This window comes from Cydia amplana, chromosome 18 (assembly GCF_948474715.1).
Source record: "Cydia amplana chromosome 18, ilCydAmpl1.1, whole genome shotgun sequence".
NCBI lineage: Eukaryota > Metazoa > Arthropoda > Insecta > Lepidoptera > Tortricidae > Cydia > Cydia amplana.
In genome coordinates this window covers 14,540,823-14,566,187 of record NC_086086.1, presented here as the reverse complement: position 1 = coordinate 14,566,187, position 25,365 = coordinate 14,540,823, and the positions used below count along the sequence as shown (strand labels likewise).

At 37.6% G+C, this 25,365-nt stretch overlaps 1 protein-coding gene across 2 annotated transcripts; it reads left to right on the top strand.

Annotated features, from left to right (window-relative positions):
* Positions 1 to 5,077: 5,077 nt before the first annotated feature.
* Positions 5,078 to 10,694, top strand: LOC134656332 (mortality factor 4-like protein 1). 2 transcript variants are annotated; one of them, XM_063511846.1, is made up of 7 exons: positions 5,078 to 5,191; positions 5,304 to 5,421; positions 5,501 to 5,613; positions 6,469 to 6,543; positions 6,764 to 6,826; positions 8,609 to 8,696; positions 10,104 to 10,694. In XM_063511846.1, the coding sequence occupies exons 1-7, from the start codon at positions 5,164 to 5,166 to the stop codon at positions 10,675 to 10,677; spliced, it is 1,059 nt and encodes a 352-aa protein (XP_063367916.1). In that variant the 5' UTR covers positions 5,078 to 5,163; the 3' UTR covers positions 10,678 to 10,694. The 2 variants fall into 2 exon arrangements, with proteins under 2 accessions (XP_063367916.1, XP_063367917.1); XM_063511847.1 differs by lacking the exon at positions 6,764 to 6,826.
* The last annotated feature ends 14,671 nt before the right edge of the window (positions 10,695 to 25,365 follow it).

The window sequence follows — 25,365 nt, the reverse complement described above, 5'->3', positions numbered from 1 at the left end:
CGGAATAAAACAAAAATCATCTGGCAATTTCCATTGTCCCCACTATACAAATAGTTGCTATATAAAATTCAAAACGAGCGCCCTCTTGACAATACTCCCAAAGTTCTGGTTTACCTATATAATGTACAGTGATGGAGCCACCCGGTAAGCAAAAATGCCTGTGTTGGGTGGCGCCACTCTTCCTTTAGGTGACATAACTATTATAATATAACATATGCTAAGCTAATTAACTCTAATTTACTGGCTAAAATTCTAGCTTATAGCTACTACCATAGAGAAATATAGTAAGACAAGAGTGCTCACTCCATACATCAGTTCAGACTATTAATTTCAGTGTCTACATCTAGCATCGAGTAGCGGAACTATCAGTACTGCTACTTGACAATAAATGTAGCACCGACCGGAAAGTCTTATCTCAACAGCATAAGACTTTCCGGTCGGTGCTACATCTATTGTCAAGTAGCAGTACTTATAGTTCCGCTACTCGATGCTAGATGCTAATAGTCTTTTTGGTACTAAAACTGATGTATGGAGTGAGCACTCTATGTATTTTTTTCTCTATGATAGATAGATAGATAGATAAAAACTTTATTCGTTTCCACAACATACATGGTACATAGATGACAGAAGACATGCAGCTTAAAATTAACATAAAAATTAGTTTACAAAATCTTAAAGTAAATGAAAAATAAAACAAACACAAAACCATGTGTCGTGGCAGAGAATAGGCGCTGGCTCAGCATGGTGATGCGGCAAGCCACATCGCTGATATTCTGCCAGGACCTTTTACAAAAATGAAAAGACTGTACAACGCTTAATTCTTATAAATCTTACTTAACTTAGGTAATGATGCTCATGTTGCGTGTTGTGTGTGTACTGGCACGTGCTTCTGTGCATGAGATTTAGTAGTATCCGTTCCCGGACTTGTTTTATGCGAGTACATTATTATTGACAATAAATTTAGATGTTACCCTAAGAATTTACTAAAATTTGAAATTGAACATAAATATAAGTGAGACTACATCATCTAGGAGGGAGATTCAGCCTTGAAGTTTTTGATGGTTTAAAAGGTGTAAACGATATTTAATTTTAAAATTGAATTTATTTTTTAAATGACGTATTGGCGGAGGAATGTTGTTCCAACACTTTGTTGCACGGTAGCGGCTATGCTACTACTTACATTTAATCTAGACTTATGATAGGTACAAGAATCCAAAAAAGAAATGTATATGTATCCCTCTGTGTGTGTGTGTGTGTGTGTGTGTGTGTGTGTGTGTGTGTGTGTGTGTGTGTGTGTGTGTGTGTGTGTGGGTGTGGGTGTGGGTGTGGGTGTGGGTGTGTGCGTGCGTGCGTGTGTGCTTGTCTGTTTGTGTGATATTTCAGTCAAGTTCAATATAGTAAAGTCTCTGTACTCGCATGCGAGTTTCATTACATTGCGTCATTTGATCGGTCGGCTGAATTGATGTAACCTCAATGGTCCGCAATGTAACTAAAATCGTATACGAGTTCTCGCACCGTCTAAATGGGCCTTTAGGGTTTAGACGGTGCGAGAACTCGCATGCGAGTTTCATTACATTGCGTCATTTATCGGTCGGCTGAATAGGGAGTATTACTGCAATGTTTTGCCGCCAGAGTGCACCACTAGTGACTTAAGTATACCATAGAATAACTTATACATACTGTACCTTAAACTGTTTTTGACAAGTTTTCACAGACAATCAAATATGACATTGATACATCAAGGCGGTTTGTTTACAAGGGGCCTGCCGGGAAATGTGAAATCGAAACTCAGTTATCGGCCACTTTATCGCTCGAATATGCAAGAGTGATAGAGAGGTTAGATAACAAATTTCCACTCTCTCGTTTGCTATAGACCCCTAGATTGTGACATATTGTGGGAGTGGCGCCCCCTACGCAGACTTTCGCGTAATATTCCCTATTGATGTAACCTCAATAGTCCGCAATGTAACTAAAATCGTATACGAGTTCGCGCGCCGTCTAAATGAGCCCTTACGTTAGTGGCGCGGTCGCCATGTGAGGTTGCGTTGATTTGATTGCCACATTTATAATATAACCTGTTTTGTTAGGTGGTTAACATGCATAAAGAAAACTTGATGCTAAGCAGATACGTCAGCCTATGGACGCTTGTTTTTAGTATAAAAGGCACCGACAAATATTTAAATGGAACTTTATTTTTAAGGCATTATTAGAGTTCATATTTTAAATACTAATTTTATGGTGACATTATTATGTTGGGTTAAGGTAAGTTATATACAATTTACTTATGGCTGATCTCTTATTGGTTAATTTATTGGTAACATTCGAGAATTATTTTGTGTTTTCCCCTTTAAATGGTAGTACTAACAACATTTTTGTAATAAATGAATTTTTGTTTTGAATGACACCGTAAGATTGTGAACCCGTTAGTTTACAATCTAACGTAGGTTAGGTTAGTTCATAATCTCCCTTCAGTTTATAATTTAACTAGCGAGATTGTAAACTGACGAGTGTTTACAATTTTACGGTGACAAATACAAATGTAGCTAATTTTGTAAAATAAAAAATTATATATAGAAATTAGAATAATCTAAAAACATTCATAAATGTATGCCTATTGAAGTACTTTGTCATATATAATCAATCTCAAATGCTAGAAATGTATATAAAAGAACAGAAATGTATACTTACTGTAAATAATATTTAGTCGAGTAAAGCGATGTTCCTGATTTATTTTTGTAAAATATATCATATAATGAATATATTAGGTACTCAAAGATACACATGTTCTAAAGCAGTATATAACACTAATACAAATGTTTGAACATTGAGATATACACGACTCAGCAGAGGGCCTACCGCGAACACCGAAGTTCGCAAGTTGCGGGCATCTTTCTCTGTCACTCTAGTTACGCCTTAATTGAAGTAAAAGAGAAAGATGCCCGCAATTTGCGAACGGAATATTGTACATAATTTAGGGCTTCTAATTTTTGAAATGTATTTTTCTCGTCTCCGTTTTAGCTTGCGCAAAATTGCTTTCGTACAGTCACCACACGGGACTGTTACGCCATTTAGAGTCCTAGCTAAATTGGTTGCTCCATACTTACGCTATGGAATGTCCAATTTAGCTAGAACCCTAAATGGCGTAACAAATGGAGCGTGATGGTATGTCTGTCCGGCTATTTTCCTCTATATGTCACATTTCTCGAACGATTCTGGAAAAATCTTCATTTTATTTATTCTTATATCTTGAACCAATAGTTGCTTGAACTGTATTAGAAATTATAATAGTTATATTAGTGTGAGTGGATATAAAAAGTGCCTGCATTGTGTAAAAATGTGTATAAAGAGTAGAGTTAGTCACAATATGTATATTTGATACTTATTTTTGTTCATAGTTTTTCGTTAAAAAATTGTTTTATTTGCAGACTGTATCGATTATTAAAAAAATATCATCATGTACTAATACTAATTCATAATTCCGTGAAACTGTTAGAAAATGAATTTATATTTTTATATATAATAATTAAAGTTAGATGTAAAACAATAGAATATAATAAAGACTAGGAATTGAATACTATTAAACTTAAGTAGGCATAGATAGCTAATACTTCCACGAGTTCCACAAGATATTCAGTCCTAATCCTAATAGAATGTGATGTTTTAGTATTTTTAGTATAATTAGAAATCGAAAAAACTACTCACTAATTGGATTCGACGTAAGAAAAGGTTGGGAACCTCTGGACAAGTTGGTATCCATGATATTGTGCAAAAAAACTAACAACTGTATAATCAGGGATTTTTTGTTTGAACAGAAACACTGATATTTTAATTATTTTATTTCTGACGAATTTACGTTTAATAAGTAATTGTATTTTGATGTGATATTAATCTGACTTATAGTCGACGTGTATATTAGATGAATTAAATATATTATAATTTTAAAACTGTTTGGTTAATGTCATTTAACAAATAATTCTTCCCTTTGATCCCATTTCCTGAAATAGATACATTAATATTTATATTTCTATATCTGAGGACTGATTTGAAAAAAGCGGCCTATCTGATTTTGTGGAGTCCCAATATTTATTGATATTTCATAGAAGTTTGTCGTTTAAAATAACACTTGTATCGCCTGGGCTATCAAAATCGCTGCCAACTTAGCTTGGTCTAGCTCAGGGGTCGGCAAACTTTATAGAAAAAGGGCCAAACACAGCAAAAATCAGCTATAATATGTAGCTCAAAGAGCTACAAGTGTTGTGTGCTAAGAAATCTTACGTTAATTGGTTGTGTAGCCTAAAGAGCCACGGTTTGCCAACCCCTGTCTAATAGCCATAACACACTACCGCACTGCACTGCGACCTTGGCGCGTTTATGGCTTTAACTCTACCTACGTGGCAAATGCAAAATGCATAAATGGCCAGTTATCTCCGTTATTTATGAGCTTTCTACAATCAGATAACCAGTTCATTCCTGTTTCGCATCACAAAGCACTACGCAATACCCTCAACCTTTTGATAGCCCTTGCAAATTGCAAGATAAGCATAACAGTCAAAAAGGACATATGGCTTAAGGCGCATTGAGTAGTATAAACTCTTTCGGAAACAACGTTTTCGCCAGAAGACGGTTTGTATCAAGTTTGTATTGGTTTGTACATAGAAGGCCTATCAATAATTCGACGCATATTACGATCCCTTGTATCTTGTCATTGAATAATGAACTTTAAGAGTCAAAGTTTAGTTAATAAAAGCAATAAGAGATTGTGAGCTCCTTTCATTCTTGTGTTGTAAAATGAACCTTATGTTATTAGCATCAAGGTTACTTTTGTAAGTAAAATATTGATAGCAAATTTCGACCTGCGAACTCGACTCCACTCTCGCGTTCGCGGCTTCGCGCCGCGATTCGCGCACGAGTGTGGAAGGGACTTTACAGTTGCTTTACAGTACATATACTCTAAAACATGCTTTGTCTAGAACGGAACGTAACGTAGACAGCTTGTGCTAATGACCTCATTTAACTTAACTTATCACATTTTTATACTCATAGAATTTGAACCTTATGATTTTGACATAAAGCTTATTTTTTAATACAAATTAACCTGGAACGTGGATTTGTCTTTGATTCATTGTGATTATATGTGTCATTTTATTTTGTGAATAAATAAATATGGCACCGAAGCAAAAGTTCGCTGAAGGTAATAACTGTGTTGTTTATTCGTAATATTCTATTAACCCTGTCTTGTTTTACAAGTGATTCTGTGGTTCATCCGTTAACAAAACATATCACATAGATTCTTTCGTTTTCAGGTGAGAAAGTATTGTGTTTTCACGGTCCTCTGATTTACGAGGCAAAATGTCTAAAAAGCAGCGTTACTAAGGACAAACACGTCCGTTACCTAATACATTACGCAGGATGGAACAAAAAGTACGTATTTAAGTAGTTATTTAGCTTGTGTACGATGAGATGAAGAACATAACCTAACATTTATAAACGGCTTTTTCAGTTGGGATGAGTGGGTTCCCGAAAGCCGTGTCTTGAAGTATAACGAGGCTAATGTGCAGAGGCAGAAGGAAGTGCAGCGGGCGCATTCAGCCCAGCCCGCAAAGACCAAGAAAAGTAAGCTAATTTGTGTTGTTTTTGCTGTTTACTACATTAAATAGTTTGTAACACTTTGATCATTTAGTGGAGTTTGATTCTGAATCTTAAGATGTAGTGGGAAGCCTCTATATTGATCAATTAATTGTTATAAATTGAATAAAAAAAATCATACACTTATGTGGCCTTTAGAAAATCCATCCTTTGCTTGCTTTATGTAGGTCATATTTCAAGATTATTTAGTGGAGTTTGATTCTGAATCTTAAGATGTAGCGGGAAGCCTCTATATTGATCAATTAATTGTTATAAATTGAATAAAAAAATCATACACTTATGTGGCCTTTAGAAAATCCATCCTTTGCTTGCTTTATGTAGGTCATATTTCAAGATTGTTTTCTTAAGATGTTTTAGTTACAGGGCCAATAATATAATGTGGTATGTGTGTCTGTAATAGTAGATTGTTAACCAAGGGATGAAAGGCGCTCATTCCTGTCAAAGTAGTTAGGCAATTGAGGCTGAAATGGTGCCTTTCACCTGAGTTAAACACCCTTCATTTCGAATACAAGGAAAGTACATGTGCATTAAAAAAACACGACTAAGTGTCAACTTCAATAGTAATTCTTGAGATCCTTGAGGGTACTTTCAATTAACAATTTAGGCAAAAGTATCTTTTGTTACGGAATGGGATGCTAATCGTCTGAATGGAAATTGTACAACAAATCCATTAAAAACCAAATTTTAAATGCTTATCCTAAAAATAAGAATATAAACGTACTTTGAAAGTAAAATGCTCTGCACACTTCTTAGAACAACAACGACCGACTTTCAAAGCACGAGAAATGAAAAAGCTTTAACAATATTACTATATTTTCCCAGCTCCGGCAAAGGGTCGTAAATCTGAATCAGCTGCAACAGCAACACCCGGAAAGGAGGAGGCAGCCACACCAGCCGGTATGTTACTCCATTACAGACTTACCCCCTTATTATAAACATTTACTAAAGTTCACAAGCCGGTAATAATCGTTTATCCCTTTCCATCATACCAATACGGAAGTCACTAAGTATTTAATTTGACCAATTTACTTTCTTTGCTAAAAAGTTTTTATATCTAATACTCCTTGATGTTTTGATGCCTTGCTAATGATACTAACCTATAAGTTGTTTCCTGCAGCGGCCACCAAGGGACGCAAGTCGGAGGCGGCACGCGACGAATCCCGGGCTTCCACCCCCGCTGGTACTGATCTGCTATTTCCCACTAGACTAGGGCTGCCATCCGTCCGGGTTTCCCCGGATTTGTCCTAGTTTGGAGGCCGTCCGGGGGGTTTTCAAAAAGTGGACACTATTTAGAATGAAAATAAAGCGATTGTTTTTAGGGTTCCATACCCAAAGGGTAGAAACGGGACCCTATTACTAAGACTCCGCTGTCCGTCCGTACGTCTGTCACCAGGCTGTATCTCACGAACCGTGATAGCTAGACAGTTGAAATTTTCACAGATGATGTATTTCTGTTGCCGCTATAACAACAAATACTAAAAACAGAATAAAATAAAGATTTAAGTGGGGCTCCCATACAACAAACGTGATTTTTGACCGAAGTTAAGCAACGTCGGGCGGGGTCAGTACTTGGATGGGTTACCGTTTTTTTGCTTGATTTGCTCTATTTTTTGTTGATGGTGCGGAACCCTCCGTGCGCGAGTCCGACTCGCACTTGGCCGGTTTTTAATAATATTATTTTCGGACGTCCGGGGAAAAAATGTTATTTACGCCAAATGTCCGGGTTTTTAAAGTCTTTGACCGGGTTCGGCGAATTTAGAGATGGCAGCTCTACACTAGACCAGGGGCTTCCAACCTTCTGTGTCCTGTCTGTCTAGGCCCTAAAGTTGAAAAAACTAACCATGTAGTGTATATAATTGTTTAAACACCAGAAAACATTGCCACACTGCATTAAAAGCTTGGTTACCCCAGTTGTATGACATTTTTTGTGTGTTTTCAAGGCTGTTTTTCATTACCAGTTGACATTGCTATGGTTGGAAATTCCTGGTCTAGACAGATTATTTAATAATATTTGAAGCGCTAATCTCCAGTTAACCCTATTCACTGCATATAATAGCTGTAGCTTTTTCTGTACCTATATAGCATAATATGAATGCAGCAATGCTTCCTTGAATAAGCGGGTCCACATTGCACGAGCCGCCTCGCCTCGCGAGGAAATTACCTCGCGAAGTAGATCGGTGGAGACATGCCTCGTCCGCATTGCCTCGGGCGAGGCAAGTCTCCACGGACCGAGCTGCTGCGCGCGGCAATTTCCTCGCGAGGCGTCTCGTTCTTGGACCCGCTTAAATGTCAACGGAAGCCCTAGGTTTGAGACAATAATGCTATCAAGAGCGAGTGCTTAAGAGTGAGTGAATATATTCAACTTATAATCTCAAAGCATACATCAGCTAGATAACATAAAACCAGCTAGATAACACAATAGTAATTGAGGTCTCTAGCGACTTTCATATTGATTGTCACTGTGACAAGGTTCGAAATGGGTCATAAATTAAAATCTTCGACCGTACTTCTCTGCTTGCATTTACATCCAATTAATAAAAAAATCAAATAAACTTTTCAAGTTTACATTTAGTTTTCATGACTTACACTCAACTTGTTGAGATATAGGTCTTATTTCAACTTGAACTTACAAAACTCAATAAAGTAAAGAAAGATTTGAATGTTAGGTTATTAATTGTTAACCCTCTGACCGCCAAAGACGTGAACGTCAACTTTGGTGCACAGGAGTGGCGTTCAAACGGTTAACCTTTTCAACGCCTTTCGTCCCATGCTAAAATGTGGCTTATACGCCAAATGGTTGCAATATGAAGAGCGAAAACCTTATCTGTCAGCAGGAAAATTGCTTTGACAGCGTCCGTCATAGCCTTTTTAGTGGCTGTTGGCGTCATGGGCACGACAGCACTCGACCACTTTAGTGGCTCTTGGCGTTGAAAAGGTTAAAGCGTGTTTTTTCATGTTAAAGGTAAAGATGCTGAGACCTCGGCGGCGGGTAAGGCCAGCAAGACCTCCAGCAAGGACACGCCTGCTGACTCCGGCTCAGACCAGCCCAAGTAAGTCCATAACTGTTACCTGTCATCGTAAAAAAAAAATTGTATTGTAGGTTATCTAACAGTTGGTATAAATTAAATGTTTCAAAAAAACCGGCCAAGTGCGAGTCGGACTCGCGCACGGAGGGTTCCGCACCATCAACAAAAAATAGAGCAAAACAAGCAAAAAAACGGTCACCCATCCAAGTACTGACCCCGCCCGACGTTGCTTAACTTCGGTCAAAAATCACGTTTGTTGTATGGGAGCCCCACTTAAATCTTTATTTTATTCTGTTTTTAGTATTTGTTGTTATAGCGGAAACAGAAATACATCATCTGTGAAAATTTCAACTGTTTAGCTATCATGGTTCGTGAGATACAGCCTGGTGACAGACGGACGGACGGACAAACGGACGGACGGACAGCGGAGTCTTAGTAATAGGGTCCCGTTTTTACCCTTTGGGTACGGAACCCTAAAAATGTATTGTAGGTTATCTAACAGTTGGTATAAATTAAATGTTTCAAAAAAACGTGCGTATGATCGCCACAAATAAAGAGGGTTCGAAAGGATAATTATCAATGATAGTTATCTTTTATCTTATATTTATAAGTATTTATTTATCTATATAAATATGTATATCGTCGCCTAGTACCCATAGTACAAGCTTTGCTTAGTTTCGGGCTAGGTTGATCTGTGTAAGATGTCCCCCAATATTTATTTATTCTTTATTTTGATAACTATCGTGATTATTATCGATTTGATAATAACCTAATAAAATTTATAAAAAAATAACAAAAAACGAGCAATTATTTTTTACTATCAAAGAATTCAAAGAAAACAAATATAGCACCATCCATAGTTGGGATAATTATCCGATATTTATCGGATAATTATCTGGATAATTTCGAACCCTGCAAATAAATGGTCTACAGTACAGAGGAGAGGGCCCATAAATGTTCCTGCATCTTACTGTTTCTGTATCATTTTTACTTATTTCAAAGAGGAGTGGAGGATTCTATATGGTCACAGACTTATAATTATAACATATCGATTTTTTACTTGAGCTTGATTAATGTTTGACCAGTTTTCACCTTTTTTTATACCAAAATCAGGCGTGGCTCACTCCGCGATTTCGTCGCTTTGCTACAGGTAGCTAAAAGCACATCCGTTCGGCCCCAATTTTGGGGAAAGCCATAAGCCGCGCGTGGCGCTGTCGCCACCTAGCGGTCATATCTGTGCTGATCGTAACAAACGCGTTTTGTTAGAGAGTGAGTCTTCTGTACCTAGTACTATTATTTATTCTGTGCCAAAATGTAGATAGTATTTACACTTACTGATTAGATTTATTCTTACAATACCAACAATGACTAACTTATTGAATAACATATGCTCAAAAACTTTGTAAAACTCATTATTATATTAATTTTCAGGAAAAAACGCGGCCGCCTTGACCTATCCATCGAATCCGAAGAGCAATACCTAGCCAAAGTGGAAGTGAAAATCAAAATCCCCGAAGAACTAAAAGTCTGGCTAGTCGACGACTGGGATGTCATCACAAGACAGCAGAAACTGGCCATCCTCCCGGCCAAACTCACCGTTGAACAAATAGTCGACAACTACCTAGCGTTCAAGAAATCCAGCAAAACCCATAACCAAGCGAAAGAATCCGTCTTAGTGGATATTACTGACGGTATCAAAGAATATTTCAACGCTACATTAGGATCTCAATTGCTGTATAAGTTCGAAAGACCTCAATACAGTGAGATATTGCAGGAATACCCGGATACACCGATGGCACAGATATATGGCTCTATACATTTGCTCCGGTTGTTTTCTAAGATGGGTCCAATGTTGGCATATACAGCGCTCGATGAAAAATCTCTGCAACATGTTTTAACGCATATACAGGACTTTTTGAAGTATATGGTGACGAATAGATCGACGTTGTTCAATCTTCAAGACTATGGAAACGCTACCCCAGAGTACCACAGGAAGGTACAATAGTATTTACATTGTAGGTGGCCTGGGTTATAAAGCTTTGGTTTCCTCCGATAGCGGTGCCGTCATATAGCGGCCGTCTCCATACAAATACTACGACATCCATATTTAGCCGTATTATTTAGTATGGAGACGGCCGCTATATGACCAGTGTTGGCCGAAACGTTAATGCAATTGAAAATGTTGGCCATTAACTATTATAAATTGAACCGTAAACTGTAATCGTCCGTTACGGTTTAAGGTTCAATTTATAATGGTTAATGGCCAACATTCTCAATTGCATTAACGTTTCTGCCAACACTGTATATGACGGCACCGCTATCCTAGGAAAACCGATCTTAACTGCGAAAATCGAATTTCGCAAATTGCGGGCATTTTTCTCTGTCACTCTAATTACGCCTTCATTTGAGTAAAAGAGAAAGATCCCCGCAATTTGCGAATTTTAGAAGTTCGAAGTTCGCAAATTGCGGGGATCTTTCTCCTTCACTCTAATTAGGTATTTGACTGTATTTAAAATAAATTATTTCCCACCATGCATGAAATAAAGCACCAGATTAATAGAGAAACGTAGACAGCAGTTATTTTTAGACACAATTTCTATTTTAAAACACGTATAAATCTATAAAGATTTGATTGTGACGTCACATGCTAGTGTTTCATAGAAATCCCATAGTAGCAAAATGTTTTGACGGTTCGTAAAAAGAAACTGATCTGATTAGTAGTCAAATACCCTATTACGCCTTTATTGGAGTAAAAGAGAGATGCCCGCAATTTGCGAATTTCGGTTTTCGCGGTAGGTCCCCTGGTTGTTTGTAAGGAACAAAAAAATTAGCAGAGACGAGTAAGTAATAACGACTGTTATTACTCTAATATTCATAAGCTGCAGTTCTTAGATAGATTAATCTTTCATATTGTGTGGCCAAAACTCGTGGGTTCAAACCTCAGTCACAGTCTAAAAAATAACAGTGGATCCACGCCTTTGATGTTTGCGTAAATGCCGACACCACACAAGAACACAGTAGGATTGTCACAGACTTTTACACACCAACACAAACATACCAAACATTTCAAATAAGACACGATAGCCCTGTAAGTAGTACCGAGCTACCGACAATGGCGATGTATGCAGCTCGGGTGCGCGCAAAATTTGAATTCGAACGCTTTGGCAAGAGTCGTGTTTAGATATTTGTAAGCAACTTAACTGTTCTAATATAATATATTTATTTGAGGATAATAACTTATATATCTACTTGTAAATGGTTTTAGCATCATTCGAGTTTTATTAGAGTATTGCATATCTCGCTTTATTATAACGCCATCTAGTGAAACTTCACAGCTTTTATTCCTGTGGTGCAAATTTAGTACACTAGATGGCGTTACAATGCACTTCGATCGGATCCAATCATTGAAATTGAAATATCGCTAATGCAATTTGTTGGATTGGATATTAAAGTAGCAGTCGTTACAAAATATACTCTTCTCTGTTATGTTATAATTGTAAACACAAACATTATATTTTAAATTATTGATTTAATTGCTGAAATGAATTTAGATCATCCTGTTTTGAAAAGCAATGTTATGAAATCTTTGTGTCGTTCTCAACAAAAAGGTACTTTCTTTGTTGGATGTCAGTAACTAAACTGGTCAACTGATGAATAGGGGGTATTACTGCAATGTTCTGCCGCCAGAGTGCAGCACTAGCACCTATCGTAAACCATAGAGTAACTTATACATACTGTGCCTTAAACTGTTGTTTGACAAGTTTTCACAGACAATAAAATATGACATTGATGCATCAAGGCGGTTTGTTTACAAAGGGCCTACCGGGAAACGCGAAATTCTAAATTTAGTTATCTACTAGAGATGCACCGGATATCCGGTTACTATCTGGTATCCGGCCATTATTTTAGTATCCGGCCGGATACCGGATAGTAAAATTAATACATTTTGGGGTATAAAATGAAATCCAAAAAACATCATCAACGTCATCACTAACGACACAGTAGATAGAAATGAATACGTAACCCATTGTCACACAATACACTTATTTGTTTACACAAAAATACGCGCGCGCACTTGTAACCATAAACGAACTTGCTACGTAAAGACACGATGAAACTCGTTATACGCTCCTAGAAATGTGTCCGCGCGAACGTTCACTACGAAACAGGTCGAAACCTGCACGACGCGCACCTGCAAAACTCAAAATATAGGTATAGTTCCGCCAGCAGAATATCCGGCGGCCGGATACCGGATATTCGGCCAGTGTCCAGGCCGGATATCCGGTATCCGGCCAAACAACTATCCGTTGCATCTCTATTATCTACCTCTTTCTCTCGAATATGCAACAGTGATAGAGAGGTTAGATAACGAAATTTCGATTTTCTTGTTTTGCGGTAGACCCTCAGATTGTGATGGAATGTGGTAGTGGCGCCCCCTACGCAGAGTTTCGCGTAATATTCCCTATTAATTAGCTTTGAAATCTACAAACTAATGCCTTTTAGATGACAACGTCACATTTAGGGTTCTCCTGTGGTTAAATAAGGGTTCCTTTTACCTATTGGTAGGCACTTTAAAAACAAGCAGAGATGGGCCGGTTCGCTAGTTAAGCTTAAGATTGACTGAATATTTGAAATGAAAGTATTCAATGTTACTATTGTTGAAAATAATTCCTATGAATGAGTGTGAATGTTAGGACATTGATATGATTTTAATTTGATACATTTAAGGTCAAAAATACCAATACCTTATTCTCAATTATATTTTTGACATTTAGTACAATGTGGCTAATTCCGTCATAGGGTTTATTCCGTCCATTACCGTTTTTCTCGAACAACGAACAAAATTGATAAATTCATCGATAAAGCAGCGATTGCTTTTAGTTTCAGCTATTAAAAGCAAATGGGTTTTTTTCCTACGATTGAAAATCAAAGAAATATACGCTCGTGGACGGAATAGTCCCTATGACGGAATTAGACACATTGACCTTAAGTAACTAAGTGGGTACTAGGTAGTACATATTGTGTAAGTCTAAAATGTATCTTTACTTTAATAACTGTTTTGCAAGACCTAAGTGATCCCATAAGTGTTCCGTGAACAAAGTTTTGTACAGTCAGCAGCAGAAGTTGCTAAGCGGGCGAGGTGTTCAAAATTACCTTGACGCGCTCTTATTCTCTTAACAATAAAGTCGCGTCAAGATCATTTTGAACACCTCGCCCGCTTAGCAACTTCTGCTGCTCACTGTACGGAACACTATAGTTCGTTTTTTTAGCATTAGAAATAAGGTAAACAATCTTGATGTGTCTTTTAATTGAAAAACACATTTTAAAAATAAGTTACGGTAAAATGTAACAATTATGAATCTAATACGATCATTTATATTCTTCTGCTTTCATAAGTAATAGTTACTGATTTTTAAAAAGCGTTTTTCAATTAAAAGACATGTCAAGATCGCTTACCTTCTTTCAAGTTCTTTCTAATGCTAAAAAAAACGAACTATATATAAGAACAATACTTGTGTCTTGTGACCATGTGTCAGTGTAAGTATAGAGTTACGGCGTTATTCAGAAACGGCTGCTAACTTAATCAGTTGATGATCGTCGTTTGTCCCTATTTGTCGTTACGCCAGAGAGAGGGACAAAGGACGATCATCAGCTGATTAACCTTAGGAGACGTTTGTGAATGACGCTATTATTGTTTGTAAAAGATTTGTAAATTCTAAGAAAAAATCATGCTTCGTATTTGAAGGCTGATGCAGATGGTGCTATACGCCTCTATACATTATGCTGTAATACTGCTTGTCAAAAATTGACATTTGACAATTTATATTATAGCAGGTCAAACAAGTTTGTCAGTATAGTTCGTTTTTTTTTTGCATTAGAAATAAGATAAACAATCTTGACGTGTCTTTTAATTGAAAAACACATTTTAAAAATAAGTTACGGTAAATATGTAACAATTATGAATCCAATACGATCTTTTATAGTATTCTGCTTTCATAAGTAATACTTATTGATTTTTAAAAAGTGTTTTTCAATTAAAAGACATGTCAAAATCGCTTACCTTCTTTCAAGTTCTTTCTAATGCTAAATAAAACGAAGTATAGAGAAAGGCGTGAAATTCAAATTTTCTATGGGACGATAACCATTCGAGCCTACATTTTTAAATTTGCCGCTGTTTTCTACTGACTGAAAAGGCTTAACAGACTATAGTTTCCACGAGACGTGGCGCCATAAAGCGCTATCTACTTCAGCTCTCTCAGAGCACTATTTCTTAGATTTTACAAATGCTTTTGGTGTAAGTTATTCCATATTTTTCTCTTTTTACTATAGTACCGGTTAGAAAAGCATGTGGTATGAGTTTGCCTTGGAGGCAATGATAATTTGGAATAAATCGCTTTACAGTATTATGGTATTTTTCTTACGAGTAGGTGATTACATATAAAAAAACCGGCCAAGTGCGAGTCGGACTCGAGCACGGAGGGTTCCGCACCATCAACAATAAAAAGAGCAAAAAAATCGTGTTTGTTGTATGGGAGCCCCCCTTAAATATTTATTTTATTTTATTTTTAGTATTTGTTGTTATAGCCGCAACAGAGATACATCATTTGTGAAAATTTCAACTGTTGCGGTTCATGAGATACAGGCTGGTGACAGACGGACGGACGGACAGCGAAGTCTTAGTAATTAGGGTCCCTCTTTTTTTACCCTTTGTGTACGGAACCCTAAAAATACCGAAATCACTAAGTCCAATGATATCCACTACCTCCCCTTTCAAAAAGAAATAGTTATTTTCACCACACCAGCAGCTTTGCACTTCAGTTGCATTTTATTCACATGCGAGGCAAAGTAATCAAATACAAATTTTGAGTTGTTTTCTTATGTTTGCTGGTAGAATTGACTTTTAAATGATGATTTGGGATGATAAATATTTAATAACATTCATAATAATGTGTAAAAATCGTGAAACTTTAAATCAGTGTTAACAATTTAACATTCATTTGAATTTGATTTTGTTTGATATTTTACATTTAATATTTCACTACCTATTTCATGCTGTATGCATATCTGAAGATCTGAACACGCATTTATTGACAGGGCGCTAGAGTGCGTGTTCAGATATTGTGAACACCTTGGCCGCTCCGATATATCTGATGGCGACTGTACATGAAAAAAGAAGTCCCGATGAATGGGATATGCAACTGCGCCAGGATTTGAAGTCACATAAAAATGTTGTAGAACTATACGACATACTGTGGCCTTTTTTTAAACGGCCGCAATTTTATTTATTTACTGCGCTAAATCCAGGGGTCACCAACTGGCTCACGCTGTGAAACCTTGCTGACGCTGACGCCAATGTCGCGACCTCTGACTATCTCTGCCGTCAACACACGGCAGCTCTCTTAAAATAACTTTGAAGAAACATGTTAGTCACACGCATTGGTAAGTTTGTACGGTAAAAAACTAGCCGTATTAAGGTAATGTATTATGTACCTACAAATGGTAATAATACCGGAGTATAAAATGGTAATTGTTTGGTTTGCATTGCTTTGGCGCCATTGGAGTTTTGCGGAAATTGTTCGAATATAAAACCGGTAAAAATAGCACGCTCCGGCGGCGTCGAGCCCTAGTAGCACGGTCGCATTTTTATCGTTTATCACCATGCCTGTCACGTTCTAACAAGTATGTAAGTGCGAAAGTGACGGGCATAGTGATAGTCGATAAAAATGGAACCGTGCTGAGCCCGTTCTAAAATGCTATTGATATGATATTACTCTCTCTGCGAGCGCGTTTGGAAGAGTGAAGGAGCATAATCATGTCTAATCAATAAAAGATATTTAAATCTGAAATGCGCTCCCGTTTTTCAGTATCAGATGGCCTACCGCGGATACCGAAGTTCACAAATTGCGGGCATCTTCTATTTGTCACTAATTAATTAGGTATAGTTTGTCAAAGGACTGTCTCATTTCAAACATAATATCTGGGTGACCGAGCTTCGCTCGGAAAACATATAAAAACTCGAAAATGCGCGTTTTCCCAGAGATAAGACCTAGCTAGATCGATTTTTCGCCCCCGAAATCCCCCGTATAGCAAATTTCATCGAAATCGTTAGAGCCGTTTCCGAGATTTCCGAAATATATATATAAATAAATAAATATATAAATAAACAAGAATTGCTCGTTTAAAGGTATTAGATTAGATAGATAGATACAGAGATAATCATACTATCTTTGTTTTACACTAGTACCTACTAGCACCCTTTTCATAGGGGTTGCTCCCCATGTCCCTAGTTCATATAATCTTAAAAATGTAAGATTAGTACTAAGTAATTGTAATGTTATTCTATAGAAAAATAAACAGTTTATTATAATTAATTAATTAATTATTATATACCTAAAGAAAACGATGAGTGTAGTTTTTTAGGGTGCCGTACCCAAAGGGTAAAAACGGGACCCTATTACTAAGACTCCGCTGTCCGTCCGTCCATCCGTCCGTCCGTCTGTCCGTCCGTCCGTCCGTCCGTCTCTCCGTCCGTCCGTCCGTCCGTCTGTCACCAGGCTGTATCTCACGAACCGTGATAGCTAGACAGTTGAAATTTTTGTTGAAAGTTGAAAAGTTGAAAAAAAAACAGAATAAAATAAAGATTTAAGTGGGGCTCCCATACAACAAACGTGATTTTTGACCGAAGTTAAGCAACGTCGGGCGGGGTCAGTACTTGGATGGGTGACCGTTTTTTTGCTTGTTTTGCTCTATTTTTTGTTGATGGTGCGGAACCCACCGTGCGTGAGTCCGACTCGCACTTGGCCGGTTTTTATTTTGTTCCTATTTACTGACAAATTGGTTTGACCATCTATACTTAGTAATTGGAGTGAAGTAGAAAGATGCCCGCCCGTATTTTGCGATCTTCGGTGTTCGCGGTAGGCCCTCAGATTCGGAGCAAAGAAATAATCATGCCGGCAAATGAAAAAAAAAACCTACCTACTTAAATAGGTTGGTATGGTTGACTGACAGAGAATGCCATTTGGCACTAGGTCGGTTGGTCTTTACATTACAGCCTATAGTCTACTGCAGCGGTTCTCAATCTTTTTTTTTGACGGAACCCTTTTGGAAAGCGAAATACTTGATGGAACCCTACAATAAAACAACAGTTTTTAGAAGTGTATTTTTTTATTAATAAGCTAAATAATTATGCTTATTTTATTATTCTAAATTCTTGCGGAACCCCTGCAGGGGTGTCGCGGAACCCTAGGGTTCCGCGGAACACACTTTGAGAATGGCTGGTCGACTGCATCAGAAGCTAAGCTTGCGAGGTGTTTCAAAATGATCAGAGGGCCGGCCTACCGCGAAAACCGAAATTCGCAAATTGCGGGGATCTTTCTCGTATACTCCAATGAAGGCGTAATTAGAGTGACAGAGAAAGATGCCCGCAATTTGCGGACTTCAATTTTACAGCTGTTGTTAAAAAACCGGATTTGCAAGGCCGCAGTGAGTGCGTGTCCCAAAGTGTTCCGTGAACAAAGTTTTGTACGGAACACTAAAAAAGCGCGTATGCTGACTATTTTGAACACCATCCGCTTATTTACTTCTGCAGCTGATTGTACATAACAGTCACGTTGTTGCATTCAATCATCAATACTGTCGGCATCCACATATGGTCACGGACCGAACAAATCATAAACAGGAAAATAACCAGCGTAATAAATACGTTTTAATCTGTAAAGCCGAGCGCTAAATAGCCAGGGTCCACGAGTGCCATAAAAGGAAGAAATGGCGGGCCGAGGTCGCTTGCAAAACCGAGGTGACACCTGGATGTTTTTTAAGTGATTTGGACATACTTAGGTTTGATGCGTAAGATGCGTAACCTGTGGGTCTACAACGAAAATCGAAATCTCTTTATTTGCCTCTATCGCTCGATTCGCTCGAATAGGTATGCTCGAGCATTCCATCGTTACGTAAGGGCATGTAAGGGACATTCGGATCCATTTTTTCGACTTTTCCGAGCCTGGTTATTTTTTGGCTTGCCTTTTTTTTATAGTGTAATATTGGTATCATCTATAATAGGCAAGCCGACAAAGTAATTCGGAATTAAAGCAAATATTTCGTAAGCGACTCGCATGCAAAATACACCAATACTTTGTCCTACACGTAGACATTGCATAAATAAAGAATTTTGTCAAAAAAAACTAGATGTTAAACTTACAGTTTTCATGGAATGCTCCTGCTGCAAGAGTGATATTTATGTACTTACTTAGGTAATGTACCTACCGATACCGGTTAGGTACCGATTTACTTTACTGACGGGTAGGTTATCCACGGGCCATTGCCTCACTGTTGACTGAAATAAGTTATACATTTTATTCATCGTCCAAAATTACTCGGCTGAACCAAGATGAGCACAGTTTGTTTTACATATAAATAGTAACTCTCGGGAAGGTCTAGGACAAAATAATAAAATCTGAAGCTGTGATTTATTTGCCACTCTTTAACACGTTAATTGTTGCCAATGTAATTTGGCAATTCTATTACTGTTAGATTCATCCTGTTGACGGAGTAGTTACCTACTTAGTGACAAGACGAAGCAGAAACACCTACAATATTTTAAGAAAACAATTAGGATGTGTTTACATTTCAGGTATTAAACGTTAATACAGCCTAAATATTTTTTTACAGCCAGTTTGTCACCTCTATAACTTGGGATTAAGGTTGAAGATGACAAGGCAATTATTGGGACTGTCCTATACCTACCTATGTTTGATCGATATACATAGTAAAACTTATCAAGATTCTGAAGAAACCATCAGCACGACAAAAGTCAAATATTAGGTACGCATCTTTTATATAAGCAGGATCCGTGAAAACGCGTAAATATACGGGCAGTAAATAAGCAGGATTTACTCAAGAATTCCTTGTCAACAACAAATTTCCTATAAAATCGCTAGTCTCCTGGAACCTGGAAGACACATGGCCCCCGGCTATTTGCGGCGGCATGCCTGAAATAACAGCGTGTCGTCATCGCGGCGCGTCGGTATTCCGTGGATACATCACTGATTGCGTCCTATACAAGGGGACGTAAACGATACGTAACTCATGTGAAATAATTTCTCTTCAGTGCTGAACTGTAAGAATGGGCTTGCCTGAATTATCAGCGTTTCGTCATCGGCGCGTACAGACACTTCATCCATTGAGTCCTATAACAAGGGGAGGAAAACCGATACGTAATTCGTGTGAAAGAATTTATCTTCAGTGCTGAATAGTAAGAGACAGAAAAGAAATTCTAGTATTTTAGTGATTTTTAGGGTTCCGTAGCCAAATGGCAAAAAACGGAACCCTTATAGATTCGTCATGTCTGTCTGTCTGTCCGTCTGTCCGTCTGTCCGTCCGTATGTCACAGCCACTTTTCTCCGAAACTATAAGAACTATACTGTTGAAACTTGGTAAGTAGATGTATTCTGTGAACCGCATTAAGATTTTCACACAAAAATAGAAAAAAAACAATAAATTTTTGGGGTTCCCCATACTTCGAACTGAAACTCAAAATTTTTTTTTTCATCAAACCCATACGTGTGGGGTATCTATGGCTGTATGTCTATGGCTGTATGTCTATGGCTGGCTGTGTGTATGGATGTATGTCTTCAAAAATGATATTGAGGTTTCTAATATCATTTTTTTCTAAACTGAATAGTTTGCGCGAGAGACACTTCCAAAGTGGTAAAATGTGTGTCCCCCCCCCCTGTAACTTCTAAAATAAGAGAATGATATAAAACTAAAAAAAATATATGATGTACATTACCATGTAAACTTCCACCGAAAATTGGTTTGAACGAGATCTAGTAAGTAGTTTTTTTTTTATACGTCATAAATCGCCTAAATACGGAACCCTTCATGGGCGAGTCCGACTCGCACTTGGCCGCTTTTTTAGTATCCTACGCTTCGTTTCATTCCATTGTGACTCTTTTATGGTATTCTGGCTATTCTGTTCGGCAAATATGGTCCGGACGTGTCATGTTATAACCTTATAACCTTGTGGAGTCCTCCATGTCCATATGGCTGTTTTTATGAGACGTTGGCGCCAACAGATGAACCCAAGGTTTCCTATTTGGAAGACAGAATAAACATGGAAAATCAAAGTGGTGTGACATTTGCAATGTCACTACTTGCCAAAAATAAAGTCGAATCGCTCCAACGTACTTAGAACAACTGACGCATCAAAAATTGAAATACATATCTAGTTGCCCAGTTTACCTATCTTCTGAACGCCGGCCTTTTGTGTCTTATCATTAACAACAGTTTAAAAGTGGATAAACTATGTACATAAATACACGTAATCCTCAGAGATGTACAAAATGGTTTTAAAAAAGCATTTAAATACAAAATGCAAAATACTTTTCAGATTTACTATTTCAAATGCAAAATACCAAATAGTTTTGCGTTATGTATTTCAAATGCTAAATGCAAAATAGGTATTTTCAAAATACTTTTTCAAAATAAAATACCTTTTGACCAAATCTCAGATATTTTTATTTATTTTAGGTATTTGTCATGAAAAAAAGCGCTGGTGGCCTAGCGGTAAGAGCGTGCGACTTGCAATCCGGAGGTCGCAGGTTCGAACCCCGGCTCGTACCAATGACTTTTTCGGAACTTATGTACGAAATATCATTTGATATTTACCAGTCGCTTTTCGGTGAAGGAAAACATCGTGAGGAAACCGGACTAATCCCAATACGGGCCTAGTTTACCCTCTGGGTTGGAAGGTCAGATGGCAGTCGCTTTCGTAAAAACTAGTGCCCACGCCAATTACTGGGATTAGTTGTCAAGCGGACCCCAGGCTCCCATGAGCCGTGGCAAAATGCCGGGACAACGCGAGGAAGATGATGATTTGTCATGAGAAATAGAGACACAATGCAGAGCCGAACAAAAACGTCTAATAACATGGCACCTTATGCATGACATTTTGGTCATATTTATCAGTACGCGTATCAATAAATTCTGTTATTAATAATAATAATACTTCGTCTAATAGCGAAGAGTCTCGACCAACATCTTGAGAGACTCTCGCTAGGTGGTTGGATCAAGGGCCAGATGCAGAAGGCGGTGATCTTGGACACGGCGCGGATAGTCCGCCGGTTCCTCTCTCTGTGGCCCTGACCACCGGTAGCTTGGGCCTTGCCCCGCTGCTGGCGGCACCCTAGGTTAGGTTTTTTTATAATATTTTTATATTGTTTTTGTAAGTGTTTTTATATTTTAATTTTATATCCATATTGTAATAAAACCTAACTTAAGACGAAAAATGAATAAAGAGAATAATACTCACTTAAAATAATGTAAAAAACTAGACTAACGAAAAGAGAGCCATGGCTCCATTTTGTGACTTGTGTGGCCATTTATTTCGGTTGATTCTACAGTCAAAACCGTTTACGACGACATCGTTTAGAACAACATACCGGTTATATTGACCAAAATCAAAGGTCCCGGCTGAATTCTATTAGACCGCCTTATAAAAAACACCGCTTTTTACGACATCGCTTATTACAACATATCTCTTTAAGCGACTACATTTAACTGATATTTTCGGAGAATTATATCTGTTAGAACGACCAGTCGTATTGTAAACATTTGAATAGGTGAGGGCAGTATCCCTTTCCCACATCTGGCACACTAAAGTCATTAAGATCGCAAAAGTAAACAAAAACAACTCGAGTTTAGGGTCTATTGTATTTCTCAGAAACAAAATAGGTATAACACGTGTATGCAGTATAATCGAAACCCAAAGCCCACTTTCTCATTTCTTTTCAGTCAGTTTGTTACTTATCCGAACCATTGACGTATAATAGGGACTGGCTTTACGGGCAATAATAATGAGGCATGACAGGGGCCAGTACAGCGGTGTGAAATCGCTACAACGCGATTGGTTGATGAGTTCGCATCACGCGCGCGATTGGTTGACGAGTTCGCATTACGCGCGGTATTGGTCGCAACTAGTCGCGTTAGACTGCACGATTGGCTGGAATTCGTGGGTAGCACCGCTGGACTAGTACGATGTTTAGTGCCCCATTAGCCCGTCCTTAGATATTATACGTCAATGATTGTTGAGTTATTCGTGAAACTTTTAACATGTCGCAAAGTAAAAGAAAACAAATCACGTAATTATGTACGTAATGTCTTTTTATTATAATTTCCATGTGAAATAAATAAAATGTAATTTTATTTTATAGATGAGTAATTAATCACACATTTAATAATAAGTATTAGGTACGTCATCGGCTGTTACGACTATCGGTTTTTACGACCAAATATGAGTAGTCCCTTCGATGTCGTTATAAAAGGTTTTGACTGTATGTAGTTCTTATTTTATTATTATTACACTTTTCTTTTATTAATAACAACTGGACTGGTATTGTTAAAAAGTGAAAAAATAAATAAAACATCAATTTTTATTTATTACGCTTTTTAACAATACCTGGCGCTGGCGCCAGGCGCTAGCAGGTGCCTCTATCGGTCAAATTCGGCAATACAAGCGTCATTCGTTCATTTCATTTTGTTTGACTGGTAATGTTAGCTAAACTTAATCACAAAGTATTTTGCATTTTGAAATGAATATAAAAATGCAAAATACATCTCGAAAAGTATTTCAAATAAAATACAAAATGTTTTTTACTAAAAGGCATTTAAATGCAAAATACAAAATAGGTATTTTGCATTTTGTATTTGCATTTTAAATAGAAGTATTTCAAATAAATCGCATCTCTGGTAATCCTTGTACTCATGGACAAGTGTTTCCAAACCGTGACATGTTCACAATAATCACATATCGTAATTACGCCACGAATTCCTCGATGCGTGTGACTCAACGTGCGTGCCAGCTGCGCTTGCGACGGCCCAGAATCTTTTTAAGGTGTTGCCTTTACCTAAGATCAATGCTTACAATTATGTACGTACCTACGTGGTGGTACCTATTCCATCTGTTCAATATAACCCCCCCCCCCCCCACCACCCCCCACCTGCATCAAAAATCTGGGTAGCTCCACTTCTTAAATCCATCCTTGGGTCCTAAGGGCCATCCTGCCAAAGGAAATCTCTTGTTCACGCAACGCCGTAGTTGACCTTTTTATGCCCTGAGCACACTCGACTATATTAGTCCAATGTGTATTTGCGTCCCAAATTTTGCTTAATGAGATAATGAGACAGTGAGACGCAAGGCACATTGGGCCAAGATATTGGACAGATGGAATATCACCCTTTGGTACAAATAAGCAGGTGATTTCAGTGGATTAATAATCCGTTGGGGTAAGATATGTTATTATGTAAGTAATGTACCTGGGTATGTACAGTGAGCAGCAGAAGTTGCTGACTGGACGAGGTGTTCAAAATGATCTTGACGCTTTATTGTTCAGAGAATAAGAGCGTGTCAATGTCATTTTGAACACATCGCCGCTTAGTAACTTCTGCTGCTGACTGTATATATAAACGTAAACATAGAAATTAAATAATACACGATGTAACAAAAATTGTGCGGAACCAGGGTATATTCGGTATCGGGAAATGTAGCGAAAATGCTTAGTTGAGGTAAAACCACAAAACGTGTCGTGATTAGTGCGTAGGTATTGGTTAAATGGAAGAGTTAGAAGACCAAGAAAAGTCTGCAGAGATTTTGACAGCACACGCGGTGCAGGTGTTATTTTAAACGTCAAACTTCTATGAAATTATGACGTGTAAATAACACTAGCACTGCGTGTGCTGTCAAAATCTCTGCAGACTTTTCTTGGTTTAACTCTATTATAAGTCGCCGTAAAACACGTCACACACCACGAAACCTTTTGTTATGATCAGCTGTTGTATGATTCAGTTTTTCTCTCATTGGCAATACAAGCCGTGAATAGCGCTGTGGCCGCTTATCAAATGTGTCGAAAGCCAAGGTGGTTCGGATTCTTCTGAATTGGGTCAACGCAGTGGGTTAGGAGGAATTCAGAATACGCTGAAGTTGTTATTCATTATTTTCCTGGAATATCACTAGAGTATAGTCACTAGACTTTAAACACATAATTATTTATGGAAAAACCTTACTTAAGCCCTTTTCAAGCTAAGGCCATACCTTAATCATACGAGTTAACGGAAAATGATTATTAAATAGGAAAATAATTCGCAATATCATTAACGCTCTCATTTTTATCTGAAATTAGGCGCATAACTTATGACTAGATTGGAACCTAAGTAGGTGTAGTAGGTAATATCGAAACCTATTAAGTATCTTTGAAATTTTGCCTTAACAAAAAGAAAAAAAAACTATACAGGTTGTCAATTTTAATGGGTCAAAAGTAAGATAGGTACCTAGCTGTAAGATTGATGATCTTAGGGACCCTTCTATTTTTTTTTATTTATGACAGTAGGAATTTACAAATTTTCAAAAAAATATTTCAGTCAATACACACTAATAGTTAAATGCTGACTAACTTTTTTTAGGATTTTAGGATGATAGAAATATTCTTGTGGAAAATATGACACACAGAAAAAAATACATTTGTGGGTTTTTTTCTGTGGGTATGCATTTTTTTATTTTTTTGTTCAATGGGTTTGTATTGTACGAAAGAATTATCGCCATTATATTTGAGAGCGCTAGCTTTCGATCCTCTAAAACTCAAATTTCAGAGACATTGAGATTACAATTTCTATCATTGTAGTGAGATCAAGAGCTTTCTGC